Below are 15,636 nucleotides of genomic sequence, written 5' to 3' on the forward strand. Positions count from 1 at the left end.
TTTTAATCACCGCTTAATTCTGAAAACTCCGAAAAACAGTACTTTTTTGTCACTGTAAAAAACAGAAAACTGTGAGTATTTATAATCAAACAAACAGTGTATAAACATGTCTCTGTAATTATTTTACCTATATGTGACTATTATTATTATTTTCTGTATTTTTTAGTCTAGATATGAACAAAGCTGTAAAATCTGGTCTACATAAGTGATGCTAAAGTGAAGATTTTTGCACGAGACAAAATCATTTTGAAATAAAAATGTATTGTGATTGAAATGTATAGAAACAAATTGATAACATTTTACAATTTAAACTTTTAAAGGTATTTTGTACCTTTAAATTCTTTAAAATTGACAGGTACGTCAAATGAATGCTTTTGCTTGCCGTGTCTGATGGTAATAATCAAAAAAAGGGTTATTAAAGCTAAATAAATCATAAAAATTGTACCCATATTAAATTTATAAGACAATTTAAAAAAAAAGACAATTATGTTAACAATGATGCACAATAACAGCAATAAACATATATGTTTCAGTGCGTTTTCACCAAATTCATATTTTTATTACCAGGGTAGACAAATTAATAGTTATCACCATGCTTCCACGGTTGATTGAAAACATTAAGAATTGCAAACATTATAAATGAATGTTGTGTTAAAGTTTCAAAAATGTTATGTTGAAATATACAAATTAATGATTTGTTTATTATATATGAACTATTTTGCATCCATTTCTAGCGCAAAAACTTGTACACTGGATGAAGTCAGGTTCAATATACTTGTTTTTTTGTTGTTGCTGTATTTGAGTGAAATGTTTTTACCTTGTGAAAGGAATTTTTGGGCAATCTTTTTTAAATCACCGCTTAATTCTGAAAAATCACTTTTTGTAGAAGAAAATGGAGTATATATAATCAAACTAATTATGCATAAACATGTGCCTCTGTAATCATTTTATTTATATATTAATATTATTATTTTCTGTATGTATTAGTTTAGAAACTAATAAAACTGTCAAAACTGGCATACGTAAATGATGCATGGCAAAAAATGAAAATCTAGATAAACAGATCTATATCTATATAATCAAATCTATATAAACAAATTGATCTAGTTTTACATAATAAACTTTTAAAGGTATTTTGAGGTTTTCTTTACATTAAAATTCTTTAAATTCAAAATCGACAAGTACATCGCATGCATGCATTGCCATGTCCGATGGTAATAATAAAAAAAGTTATTATTTTAGCTAAAAAAATGTATCAACAACGAAATAATTTAATCTATGTGTGGATTAAAAGCAAATATATTATCAAAAACTGAAATTAAAAAGACAATTATGTCCATAACATGCGCAGTTTTTGCAATATGAAACGAAATTCATATTTAATACATACCCTGTTGCAAAGCTCGCTGTCACGTTTATTGTAACGTTATGGAGAAAACATACAGCGAAAGTACATTGTGGTTTGTAACATCTCTCTTGCCTGACAATTTTCCATTTTCAAGACAACTCTGAACTAAAGTATCATCTTCAGTATAGCGAAACACTGTAAACGAAAACAACACAAACGTTTATATGTAATATTTAAGCTACAACAAAAGCAGTAGTTTAGACTATCAAATTTACACTTCTTTTCTACACCACTAGTAAAAGGGTTAAACGAGGTCGTATTTATTTATCTTCATAAACTGTCTGCGTCAACGGCTTTCCCCATTGGCTGGTTTGGATGTCTGTCAAATGAACATCCCGTACGAAAGCGCAGATTGACGTGTGATGCTATTGGTCGATTCATATGATCGCCCCGCCTGATGAGAGTTGAATCTTGCATTTAATTGGCTGAGAGTGCGCCGTTTAAATTTGAACCGTTTCAAACGGGGAAAGTTATAAATGAATGCAACAACATCTCTATGCTGTGTGTCGAGCTGACTGTCTCTGCGAAGAAAACGGTTTTTGTTAGGTTTGAGCAGTTTGAATAAGGTACGTATTTTAGGAAACCGCTTATGAGGCACGGTTATAAGATTATAAGTTATTATTGCGCGATATGAACCAGTAAAGGTAGTCGCTTTGACTGTTTTGCATCGTTGGGGCTGGCAGAACGAGGAAAATTCTGATGTAACGTTAACTTAATCTTGTTATTTTAGGATCGCTATAAGTGATTTAGCTAAGTCATCCTTTATGTAGTGTTAGAGGTTTTTATCTGTTATCAGTAAATTTATACACTTCGTTTGTATGGTAAAGGCGTAAAAAGTTATAATTAACGTTAGGTAATGTTATACGTGTATTGATTTTGAGCACTGTTGTTGGAGATTCATTTGCATTATAAACTTTTTTTTTTTTTTTTTTTAAATAAATAACAATTTTTATATTATTTTTTTCATATATTCAATGTTATTTTGTCATCCACGTGGGCACATGAGCTGTTAAGCTTATTTCAGTCTTGCACTCAATTCTCTGGCTGTACGTTTTGGTTTAACATTATTATTTTTTTCACTGGAGTGAGGGATTTATCTGATGTCTTCCTATGTTCAGGTTAAAATGTGATCATTTTATTTATGATAGTGAGCTGTTTATCACTTGTCCAGGTAAGCTGTAACGTTAAGAGAGAGAGAAGCTGTCAGCAGTACCTGTCAAATACAAAGCTGACAATCTTATTGTCAGGCCTACATAGTTGAGCAGAATCCAGGGAAGAACAGATGAGGCCAGAAGTGGTAAAGATGTTTTGTCAATCTCTTCCTTGTTCCTACTTATTCTCACAGAAATCACACCATCAGGGGATTGCTGTAGTGTTTGATCATGATTGTTTTTCACTTAAAAAAAAAAAAAAAGCACTGTTCCCTCAACACAAAGCTAAATTGGCACTGGTTTGGGTTATTAGTCACAGTGGGTTAGTCTGAGAGGAGATGCAACAGATTTGAAGTGTCTCTGGGTGTTGGGTCAGATGCCTGCCTCCGGGTCTTATCAGTAAAAGCAGCCGTTTATGGTGCCTGCTGGGCGTGACTTTCCAAAACCCATGTTGTCATTTTCTGTGTCTCTCTATTACAGTATGAGTTTTGACGTGCTGAAGGAGAATCAGGGAGCTGTACGGATGAACGGCAATTCTGAATCCGATTGTGACATTTTCATGTTGGATCAGCCGACCGGCAGACCCTCGATTTTGCGGCAGTCGCAGGCTGACAACATCAACAGGACTGCACATAGAGCACCAAAGGTGAGCTTGACAGATTTTCATGCAGTTTTTTTTTTTTTTTTTGTACTGTATTATGTGGAATAAAACCTAGTTATAAACCAAGTGTTTTCCATTTTAAAAAAATAACTTGTTCCTTTGATGGCAAATTTACCTTTTCTATAGACACTGTCTTCAGTGTCACATGAGCATATCTGAGTGAGTTTTAAAGGAACAAAAAACATTTATGAATGGTTGTCTATTTTTGTTGAAGCCATGCTACATTTTATTTGGGATTCTTTAATATTCACAAATGTAGTATTTGTACTAGGATAAATGTTTATTTTGCATGTATTCGTAAATAATTTGTAAGTAATAAACTCTTTCTTGGCCTTGCACTATAATTTAGACTAACCCACACGTTACTTAATTTCTCTTGTATAGGTTTGTTTTCAAACTCCACGACGAGATCCAGTTACAAAGAAGATCATGTCCCCAAGCCGCACCAGTAGGCCGATCAGCCAGGAAGATCACAAAAATGCACTGGAGACTCTCACAGGCCTTTCTGACCAGTGCGTAAATTACCTGCATCTCCAATTGTTCAGGACTGTTGAAAACAATTTGTGTATTTGGTGTACCTTTAATCATATTTATTTCCACTAAAGTCATCTAGCACTTCTAAGAACTGTGATTTCTGGTGTTAAATGATGACAAACCTAATGACCCTTCAAATTATACTAACATGGGTTTTCAAAAATTGATTGCAAGTGGACAGCTAAAATGTGATCTTTCCACCTGGTATTTACAAGTTCAAATGCATCTCTTGTGATCGCTTGGTTTCATAGTTAGTATATATTTTTCCTATTCCTTTTGGCTGAAAGCTGTAAACTTGCTTTGAGTGTTTAAACGGTGAAAGGACATAATGATTTTACATCTTTCACTATATAATGATTAAACTTTGTATTATTACTTAGTATTCTATTGTTGATGCCCACATTGGAATGTCAGTGCTGGAATAATATTTTGTCACCTGAATATCTTCTACCATTAGAGAAGAAAACTAGGTTAAAGGTTTTTTTTTTATTTTTTATAGTCAAGTAAACCTCTTAATAACCTGTTTAAGATGGACATATGGTAATGTGTAAAACCTCCTTTTGTGTTTTTCAGGAATTCAGTGATGAATACCACTCACACCACACCAATTGACATAGAATGTAACAGTGTAGCCTTCCCTGATGATGACATGCCTGTTCAGAGCAGAGGGGCCTATTCGTTTAATCTTGACAATGTTGATGCTATCAATCCTTTCCAGGGCTCCAATAAAATGGCAAATTCCCCACCTAAATCTTCTGCTTTTACTGAGGGGCAGACATCAGAGCTTGTAGAGTCGAACACAACCATAGCCCATGTTTCTGCACCACAGGCTGATGTTTCAGAGGTGATTGACACTGCATCTGATGAAGCTTTCCCATTTGTCCCATCAGTGGAGAATTCCCTTGCAGAATGCTCTGCCAACATCTCCTCAACAGAGGGCACCATAGCCCCTGTTTCTGCACCCCAGGCTGAAGTTCCAGAAGTGACTGAAAGTGCACTTGATGAGACTCTCCCATTTGTGCCATCAGTGGAGAATTCCCTTGCAGAATGCTCTGCCAACCTCTCTTCAGCAGAGGGCACAGTCATCCTCAAGACTGAGAATATTGAAAACAGCACCAATGACACTGAGGAAACTGAGATTACTGACCCAGTGGCAGAGTCACAGCAGATTCCTGTTATTAAGGATCACCCCGAGACACAGGACTTGCCACTACCTTCTGCAGGATCTTACAAGTTGGACTTTGACAACCTTGAAATGCTCAACCCATTCCAAACTGGTGGGTCAAAGATCCCAAACTCTCCTCCAACCAAGACATCCGCAGTTTTTGTCCCACCCATGCCAAGCCAAGAAGCCGAACAAGAGGTCTCAGTCCAGACAGATATGCCAGCATCCTCCGATCCCTCCATAAAACCTCAGGAAAGCTCCACTGCAACAGAGAGTTCCTCATCTCTGACAGCCCCGAAGGAGAGCCAGATGCTATTAGAGTTTAATTTTGATGATGGAGCTGAAGTTAAACGCAAACCTCCTCCAAAACGCCTTGGGGTCAAAAGACCTGTTGGTGCAAAACCTGTGACCAAAAAAACAGATGCCCCAGTCACGGAGAAAAAAGATGTAGAACCCAAGCAGATGTCTCCTACAAACCCAGAGGAGACCCAACCTGTGGACATTCCTTCTGATAAAGGTTCTTACACTTTTGATTTTGACCAATTTGATAACCCGAACTTTAACCCCTTTGGCACAAAGGCCATGATGGGCAACTCTCCACCACGTGGGGTCCAGACCAGTCCAGTTTTGAAGAAAGCACAGTCTCCTGTTAAGCAACTTGAGACACTTCCTGCGCAGGATGACCAACCTGAGCAACGGTACTTGTACAGCATGCATAAACATATCTGCATAAGCTAATAGTAGCCTAATTCCACTGAACAGTATGGTTTGGTACAGTATGTAATTACTATATAACTTATATACAAGTTGTATATACAAGGTGTGTTTTATTTATTTATATAATTTTTTTATTAATTAATAAAAAAAAAAAAAAAAAAGAATCTGTTGCATAAAGATGCAGCTGCTGCTTTCTTCGCATGCATGTCTATGGCTGTTTCTCAATTCCAAGAACTCCGAGAACAGACTTGCATTCTTGTGAAGACCAGACTTGCATTCTTGTGAAGACCAGTCTTGCATTCTTGTGAAGACCAGTCTTGCCAGGTCACATTGGAAGAACAAACTCTGGAGACTGCGAGAACACCAAACGTGTCCTGTGAGAAATGAGATGGTGCGTTCCTCCTGATGGTCACATGACCCTCACGCATCTTTAACCAAAAATTATTTAAACATTACAGCATTTACGCGATTTATTGTTTTCTCCTTTTCACAGTATATGCTATGCTTAAAGATTTTACAAATAAAACCGTTTTTAATATGAATTTCAACAAATAAACGCCCCTAATGTTTATGCCTTTTTAGGATTTTTATGTTCATGTTCACTTTAACCATTTCACTTAGGGAAGCTCCTGAGGTAAAGAAGTTATATCTCTGAACTTTAATAATAAATCTATATAAAATGCTACGCTTCCCACCTCCAGTCACAATGACTTCTGGGACTTCTACAGTGAGTTCGGTGCTCAAGTCTGCATCGGTGCGTCCTCTGTCAAGAACACATCCGGGAACTTGCACGTGTCCTCGGTTCTTGAGGTTTGAAACTAAACTTCGGCGATTATGATGGCGTTACACAAGGACGCAAGATTGCTGAAGAACGCATATTGAGAAACGGGCTATATTTTAAGTGAACTTGAGTTTGCAAATGTGCAATATGTGAATGACTTGTACGGCTTTCTTTTTGGAGTGAGAAAAATGTTGATTGCCTACCAAGTAAGGGTAATTTTGGTGGATGAAATGCTTGACTGATCAGGGTGACCTAAACTGATCTGTTCTGCTCTGTGAAAATGAGGCATGACACTCCAAATCGGACATGTTTCTTTTGCTCAAAAGTACAGTATGTTGCTAGCAACTTAATAGATTTTATTAGAAGGGAATGCAAGAACTTCTTAAATGCGACCTGAATTCACTCAAAGTCTGTTTGTATAAAAGCATTTTCCAAAGAGAATGAGCCCTATTGATATGCATTTTGTCATCATCCCCCCCCCCAGGTCTCCCCAGGCAGTTTCTGAAAGCAATGAAAACGTGGTAGAAATGGATCTTCCTGCGACTAAAGGGGTAAATCTATTTAAATGCAAGTTTTGCCACAATTCAACAAAGCTGTTTTTAACAAAGGTTGACCTTGTTTGTCACTCATTCTTTTACAAGATGACAGAAGGTGTAGAGTCTTCATTGGCTGTATCTCACACTGACAAACCCCAGAAGCCAACGGTGCCAGAACCAGATTTCATGGCAGTACCAGAATCTATTGCAGATATTCAAAACCAGACCTGTGATCTTGGTGTGGCAGCATCAAATGAAGATGAATTTGTGCCTGGTGCATTGTGTGAGTAAACGATGTTGCAATCTTGTTTGATACATGCTTTAAAATTTTGTTTGCAAAATGTATATCATTTTATTTATTTCTTCTCAGTCATGCCAGGAGGAGATTTTGATGGCCAGATTGACTATCTGGAGCAGTTTGGATCGAGCAATGTGAGCGTTTTTGATTATCAACCTTCCCATAAATCCAGTTGGTGCCAGAATAATGAGTTAATTTTACTAAATGGCAGCAGACTACTGATTTTAGATGCCTCTTTCCGAGTTGTCCATATGTGCTTTTATTTTATTTTTTTAAATCAGAGCTCTGCTCTTTCACCTGACTGTTTATTGCAGTGTGACGATGACTGTCAGATTATCTTTAAAGTGTGACATTAATGTTAGTACTCCGTACGAGTATAGCTATAAGCAGGTAGTTTTAGTTCTTTATTTTCAGTTCACATTAAGATTTCACAGCAATGTACCCCAACTTTAATGTGAACAGTATTGTATTACTTTTTTTTTTTTTTATCTATCTATCTAAAATATTTCTACTTTTTAAAAAAAAAATTTATATATATATATATATATTTTTTATCATGTTGATAATGTGGTGCTAAGAGAAATTTGAGTATCAAATATAATACAGTACATTCTTTAATTGGCTTAAGCAGAATTTGAGTTGTTTGGTGCTTTCCAGAAACCTTTTTTATTTTATTTAGTTCAAAGAGTCTGCTTTGAGGAAGCAGTCCCTATATTTGAAGTTTGACCCGCTGTTGAAGGAGAGTCCTAAGAAAAATGGAGGGGAGGGCAGTAATTTTGGATTCTGCATGCCAAGACACTCTCTTGCCATCAGGTGAGACTTATCGATCCACAAACACATTTGAAGGAACATTTGCTTAATATGACAAAGAAAAAAAATTTTTTTAATTTTTTTTTTTTTTGCATGATAGGATGATGGAGGCTGCGAAGTCTGAAGTGAAGCAGAAGTCTCAATATGACAGCATGAAACTGTTGGATGATCTGCCTCCACTAGTAAGGCATCACAGACTATATTATACTTTCTTGAACAATCTAAATATTTCTAATGTTAAATTTGCATGTAAATTTAATTGTTTTTTTTGTTTTTTCTTTTACAAAATTTCTTCAGTTTTTCCCATTTCCATATTATAGTACATAGATCAAATAATGGCACATGTTGTTATTATGTCCCCATGTGGCACCAACATAGTTTGTCTTTATAGTACCTTTTTATAGTTTTGGGTTTTCCACTTTTTTTTAATGAAATCTTCAAGTGCAGTTATTATTCTATATGTGCAAATGGATGCCAGCAGTTACAGAATCTTGCTCGAAGCCCCATGCTCTCTTGGTTTTCAAACTGTTGATCACTGCCATCTGTGTATAGTTTTTAAAAAAATATCCCCAGAAAGAACTAATTTATTTATCATAAATCAAACTCAATGTCAAAAAAATCATATCTAATGTTTTTAATGAAATATTTATTTTTTGTTCTTTTTTTTTTTTTTTTATTATCTTACTAAGTATTGTTGTTGATAATGACGTAATATCTATATTAATCTTTCCATGAAATGGCCATAAGTTGCTGATATGGCAATGAATAAACGAACAAAGCCATCTGTGGAGTGTGGGTCTCATCACAAAATGCAGTAAAAAGTCCCACATGGTGCAATTAAGGATGAGATTGTCCTTTTTTTAATTTAATTTAAAAAAAATAATAATTTTATTATGATGTCTATCTGAGTTAAACGGATTCTAAAATAATTGTAGAGCAGAGCTTGATTCATTCCTTTTGATAATTAGTTTGTTCTTGCTAACAAAATGGAGGTAGCTTTAATTGTACGCTTGTATCCAATTTTAAAGGATTACTCTCCACCTGACATTCTCCCAGCACCCTTGCATATTGAGGAGCCTAATGACGAGAACAAGAAATTACCCCCACACTCGTGCCATAGCACATTTATAGAAAGTGAAGTCCTTTTGAGTGGGAACAGAAGGTCTGAATAAAGTTAAAGTGGCAAGTTTTAAAAAAAACACTTAAGTGCACAGTTGAATAATTTATAATACTCACTACAATATTACATTTTAAAATAAGAATCGTGAACTGTTTTCATTGAAATTTTATGACGTATACATGTTTGTACTGCTGCTAATGCAGTCAATAAAATCAGAGTACTCCATGAATTAATTTGATTTGATCACTTCAACTTTTGGTTAGTTTAAGGTAATCCAAAAATCTCTAGTTGCATAGAAAGAACTTTGTTGTCCATGGAAGGTTGTCATCTATGTTTATCTTCAGGTTGTGGAAACTGTGGTGCCAGATCCAACTGTTTTGGACCTGCTCGTACCTGCCTTGAAACCACCAGTGAGAACTGAGGACTCCATCATAGAGGTTTTGAAGTACAGTCAGAAAGACATGGATGCCGCGCTACAGAAAGCAGACAGACAGGTCAGCTCTGAGTCTAACACGAGATGTTTGGCGCTCGTATCCAACTGCTCTCCCTAATGTTTTGTTTTTCTTCACTTAGTCGGAGGAACGGCAACAAGAGCTGAAGTCTCAGATTGAGAAATTGCAACTAGAGAATCAGCACATGTTGTAAGTCTCGAGTGCCAACTTTCACATAATTCCAGTGAAAAGCTTAAAGGTCCCGTGATGTGCTCTGAAATGTGCCTTTTTAAAAAAAATTAATTCGATGTTCGACGTAATCCAAAAACTAGAATACACAAGACCCGTCACTCCGTATAGTTTTGAATGGGAAAGTGTAAGGGTGCATGAAACCCCGCCTACTAGTACAGGAGCCAATCAGCGATCTATATAGACTGACAATTCTCTGGGGGAGAGGCTGGGACCCGATGTGAGTTTCTGCAGATTTTGACTCTAAAGAGACAGTTTCCATTTTATAGATGTTTCCTAATATAATTGAGCTCAAGCATATCAAATGAACAGCCAATGACAAGCGCCTTGAGGGGGGCGGGGTCTGTCAGATTCTAGAGACCATTTGATTAGTCAAAATTTGAGAAGCTGAAGTAATAAGATGATGTGAGAAAATCATTGATTCGTTTATGTAGAAGTGACAAACTGTAAAGTTTTGGATGTTTACCAGTTTTATAGTTTTTAAACTCAAATTGTCACTGTTTTGGAGCACAATAGCTAATAGATATCCTTAACTAGCAGTCTGAAATTTTGAGACCTTTTAATAAATGATTGACATTTTGAAAAGAACGATTCAATTTGTTTATATAATGCTATTACAATGTAGATCGTGTCAGCAGTCACACTTTTCTTCTCTTCTCAGGTTTATAATGTCAGAATTTGAGACCACCATCACTCAAATCACCGGTATGAAACGGTTGAACCCAAGACTTAATTACTCAATTTAAAGGCAGCCTGCAAGTTGGATATTAACCTCATTGTGTGTTTATAGATGAGCACAAACAGAAGGAGGCATTGGCTAAAATAGAGATGGAGCGAGTTCTTGAGGAAAAAGATCAGCTGTCCAAAGATTTGAATGAGTTGGAGAGATCGTTCTCCTCCGTCGTCAAACGCCTTGACAGATGCAAGGAAGTTATTGAGGGATTCAAAAAGGTTGGTTTAGAAATTTACCATCTGTTATCAAGAGGAGATCCTGTTGCCATTTTAGTGAATCATGTTTTTTTTTTTTTTCTCTCTACTGTAGAATGAGGAGACCCTGAAGCAATATGCTAAGAACTGCATGGACAGACTGCAGAAAGAGGAAAAGCGTTATCAAGCTCTTAAGGCCCACGCTGAGGAGAAACTAGAACAGTATGTGCTCTGTCGTGTCTCAAATATTGCCTTACAAACTTAATACAACAAGTAAAGATTGGTTTAATATGGCTGGATATATGACTAATGGTGCTGATGTTGTTTCAGAGCAAATAAAGCCATAGCCGAAGTCCGCACTAAACAAGGTGCAGAGGTGGCGGCTCTGCAGGTACAGCTCAAGAGAGAACAGCTGAAGGTTCAGTCCCTAGAAAAGGATCTGGAACAAAAGGTATACAGGCTGCAATCTTTTAATTTGAATTTATTCATTGTCTGCACATACCTTAGAAATGGTATAGCAGACAATTTTGGCAGTTTTAAAACCTTGACTTTTCCAAACCGCTGTATACCTTAAACTGTTATCGTCCCATGCCTAGCACACAGGTGAAGTCACTTGTACTCCAGGTTCAGGCTACATGATATCAGTCAATTTGTGTTCTCATAGTGATTTGTAAACCACAGTGGACATCAGGATGCAAGAATTGATAGTTTTTATCTTGTATTGTCAGTGGAATAACTAAAAAATGCAGTGTCTGGAAAGCATTACGATTGCCCCGAAGGAAGACTAGCTTGTGTAGTGTTTGTTGTTGTTTTTCTATGGCTGGTTTATCACTGGTTTCAAGCTCTTCTGTACAAAGCAGTTTCAAACATGCCACAATGATGCAATTAAGAAACGATGGATTTAAGCTGTGGCAAAAGATCCAGTTTCTGATGGTTTTTCTGACAAGACATCAATTAAATAGGCCCCTTTGATAGCCACTGTTTACTCATTTCTGTAAATGCAATCAAATGTGACAAGCAATTTTTCAACAAAAAGCAACATGTAGTCTGACATGTTTTGGTCCATCACAGTGCTGTTCCAACATGTTATTACTTATTGTTTTAAAAAAAATTCCTTTTTTTTTTTTTACAGGCTAAAGAAGTCAAAGATGTCACAGAACTGTGTGATGAGCTGCTGCTTAAAGTGCAAAAGCATGGTTTTTAATGCTTTTCCCTCCTTTTTGTGTTCATTATTTGTGTTTGTTCGTTATTTGTATTTGTTCAAAACAATTTTAATAAAGTATTAAAGTATAAACATTTTGTCTTTACTCGTAATTAAGTTGTCAGAGCTGGTGGCTCACTCAGGTCCATCTCCTGCTTATTTATGCAATTGCTCTGAGACACAGGATATTACTTTTGATTAAAATATCAACGAAATGAATCAACCATTTTCTCTCTCTACTTTTGAATGTGAAGTGAATTTTTGCAAGCTAATTTCGAGAGGAGCACGTGATCTGATTGATCAAGGCTGGCTTCTCATCTGTAAACGGTAACAATCAAATTGATCCAAGCTTACAATAAATCGACCGATTTCACCCTACTGCCCTATCTTCATTTTGGAAGAATCCCCCTCTTCCACTCCATCTCCTCCTTTTCCTCCCTTTACCAGGGGGAGCTCTTGAGACCTACCTGATCTCGGACCCTCTTTATATGCTTCTTGACCAGGCGGGAGCCTTGAGCTCAATTATCTGCTATTAACGGCAAGCATTATCGAAGTGTGAACTCTTGAACTTTTTAGCATCTTACTCGAAGGCTTGTCCAGTTATTGGTTTAACCTTTTGAGAAAGTAATTGTGTAGTACCTTCAACGAAGAGCAATTTCAAATATTACAATCAGTATCAATATCTTGCTTTTATGTCTGAATCTTGGACTGATTGGCCAATAAGAATGCTAATCTATTAGTAATAGCAGTGTTAAGCTGCGGTCACACTGGATTTTCTCCCCATAGACTTACACTCATACGCACGCGAATGCGTCAAGCCGCCTTTCCACTGCACATGACATTTGGACACGACTGCTGTAATATGCCCCCTTGTGGCAGTTGCTCAGATTTTTCAGTTTTGTCGTGCACTGTGGGAAAGCTGTTCTCACAGTGTCCGAAATAAAGGAGTTGCGTTCACCATGGTTGAATAAATTAATACTATAAACTCAGACTGTTACATTTTGGAGGGAATGTGGAGACCACATTAATATATATATTATTACTCTTTTATAAATAGAAATGTAACTTTCAGATTCAAAAAAATAATAAAAATAAAAAAATAATGAAAAAAACCTCTCACGCACATCTCGCAAAACTCTCATCTCGCGCACATAGATTTGCTTGGACAACAGTGAAATACATCTCAGTCGGTCGCATACAGTCTAGTCGCAGGATTTCAAGTAGTTCAACAGATCCACAACTCAAATCGGATCCGAATTTTCCACATATGGACATGAACGGAACTCCACGCAGCTCCCAGACTACTGTCGTGTGCAGTGGAAAGGAGGCTTCAGACCGGAAACGCAAGCTCGTGCGACAAGTTTCACAGTTTGCTCAGTTGCAAAGTTCAAGCTTGGTGAACTCTGACCTACAAAATCGCATCACTTGACTGCGTGAGACCAATCAAGGATCAAAACAGCACCTCTATGGACAGAAATTTAAAATAGACCAATCGCTCGCTTTTTTAAATGTCTAATTATCTTGTTTAATCCTGTGCCATACGACAAAATTTCGCATGCTCAAACTCTAGTGTGAGTGCAGCTTTACTGATCCATTTTTAACTGGCAGTATAATAGCCTGTTTGCCCCTTTTTTAATGGGTTGCCACTAAAACAAACACAATTAGTTTATAGCGAGGCGTTAAATTTTATGGAAATGACCACATTTATTCAACAGTCTTTCACATAACTTACTGACAGTGTGCCCTTGTGTTTTCCTAAATGCACTACTGATACACAGTAAAATATTCAATAATGAATACATGGTTTTGTGCTGCACTGATACAATGTCAAGACACCGTAGCAGATCATACAGAGACTCATGCGGCAAAACACCAAGGGCAAATAAGCACAAAGAATCCAGCAGCGACGTCACAGAACAATTCATTATTCACACAATAAATAAGTCACATCAGCACATTCAAGCTCCCAAGGCGAAGCTCGGATTCAGCATGTCTGTTGATGTAAAAACGTCACAGTCTGTAAATAATCCCCGCGCTCAGACATAACAGAGTCCTAAAAACATTCAACTTTTAGTCTATTGTGATAAAAATGTCATGACAATCTACAGCGGTGAAAGTGACGAGACACGTCTGCGGTTCAGTGAAATGTTCTGACGGTAGCACTCTTAATACAAGCACTCTACTGTAAACAAGACCTCAGGCGTGATTCAGAAAATATCATTCATCCTTTTACGTTCATTAAATTGCCACAAAGGCTCTAAATGCAAACAAGTTTATACAGTCAATCAGTCGATTATACTGAACCAGAATTCAGCCATGTTAGATTTCACCCGTTTGGTGTGTTACAGGATTACACTGGATTTCAGTAGCTCAAGACAAGGACGCATGGAACCAGCCATTAATTTACCTTATATTGAAAAAACATTCTTGTAAATTGACTAATCTTAATAGTAAAATGCACACAAATATGAAAACGTACTTAATGTTTCCAACCATTTAAACCTCTTTCTTCTGCTGAACACAAGAGAAATTTTTTTGAAGAATGGAAATGGAAAATGGTAGTAACAGATGTCCATAATAGGGGGGGGAAATACAGTAGTTAACATTTGAAGAGGATCAAAAAGACAAGAATGGGTGTCATTGGATAGTTTTAGGACAACTTTGATGAAAGGTTTTGATCTACTTTAAATGTTGACTACTGCATACTATAGAACTCAATGGGTATTGAAGGTTTAATACAAAAAGTTTCTTAACCTAAAATGGGTCATGTTAGTATTTTTTGGAAAATTAATATTACGAAAGCAATACTGACTTGATTTGAGATTCTTATCCTATCTTACAAATCATTGCTCGAAGATGAGGAGCTACTGTATCTGGCACTAAGGTTGAATTTTGGATTTTGTAAGCAAAATGGGGTATATGCACACAGAATTTAGTATCAGACCAAACAAGAAGCACTGCATTCAATTATATTTTTCAGGCCCATGTCTTTAAAATATGGAAATAAATTTTTAGCCCAGTCTTTTCAGTGGATTTTTTGCACTAGGTTGTGGCTAATGATGGCACCTGTTTAAACCAACACAATTTCATGGCAATTCGTAACTTTTTGATTTAGTGGCTAATTCATATGAATTCGTAAGATCTCATTCGTACAATTTAATACAATTTGCTCATCACCCAATGACAGTTGGGTTTAGGGGTGGGGTTTGGTGCCACGCCTCCTTTTTAAAAAATCGCACTGTACTCATATGAATTGTACGAATTAGCCACTAAACTGACAAACGTAAAATATTTACTTTTCTGGTGAGATCAGGCTGGTTTAAACGGTCTTTCGTCTCTTTTTACGTATACATTCTTAAAATAGTTTTGAAAAACACTAGCTGTGCATATAGCCCATTCTCCAATGTAAGTGATTATGCATTCTTCTGATGTTGAATGTGCTTGTACTAATGACAAGTACTACTTGGTAGTTTGGTAACTTATTTCACAAATCTGTCAACTGTTAAACGTCGACTGGGGAAAAAGTTGTAAATTCCTTCAGTAAAAAAAACATTGTTGCATGTGAGACTACACTCAACTTAAACACAACATGGTTGAGTGTATAAGTGCGTAGTGTAAATGTGTCATTTGGGATGGAACTTTTTTCT

At 36.5% G+C, this 15,636-nt stretch overlaps 1 protein-coding gene across 1 annotated transcript; it reads left to right on the plus strand.

The window, feature by feature from the left end:
• Positions 1–1,868: 1,868 nt before the first annotated feature.
• On the plus strand, positions 1,869–12,082 carry tacc3 (transforming, acidic coiled-coil containing protein 3). Its single transcript, XM_056471273.1, has 16 exons — positions 1,869–1,974; positions 3,040–3,205; positions 3,605–3,732; positions 4,328–5,617; positions 6,902–6,968; positions 7,059–7,236; positions 7,324–7,385; positions 7,931–8,064; positions 8,162–8,243; positions 9,526–9,675; positions 9,755–9,822; positions 10,523–10,566; positions 10,652–10,812; positions 10,904–11,010; positions 11,119–11,239; positions 11,921–12,082. Exons 2-16 carry the CDS (start codon positions 3,041–3,043, stop codon positions 11,990–11,992), a joined length of 2,829 nt encoding a protein of 942 aa, XP_056327248.1. The 5' UTR covers positions 1,869–1,974; position 3,040; the 3' UTR covers positions 11,993–12,082.
• Positions 12,083–15,636: the final 3,554 nt, after the last annotated feature.

The sequence above is a fragment of the Danio aesculapii genome, chromosome 13 (genome assembly GCF_903798145.1).
Source record: "Danio aesculapii chromosome 13, fDanAes4.1, whole genome shotgun sequence".
Lineage (NCBI taxonomy): Eukaryota > Metazoa > Chordata > Actinopteri > Cypriniformes > Danionidae > Danio > Danio aesculapii.

What these genes read in the sequence shown, in the direction of transcription:
- tacc3 (XM_056471273.1), top strand. Translation starts at nt 3,041, where the DNA reads ATGAGTTTTGACGTGCTGAAGGAGAATCAGGGAGCTGTACGGATGAAC. An exon ending in GATGACCAACCTGAGCAACG is followed by an intron (nt 5,618 to 6,901) that starts GTACTTGTACAG and finishes CCCCCCCCCCAG; the next exon opens with GTCTCCCCAGGCAGTTTCTG. An exon ending in GCTGAGGAGAAACTAGAACA is followed by an intron (nt 11,011 to 11,118) that starts GTATGTGCTCTG and finishes ATGTTGTTTCAG; the next exon opens with AGCAAATAAAGCCATAGCCG.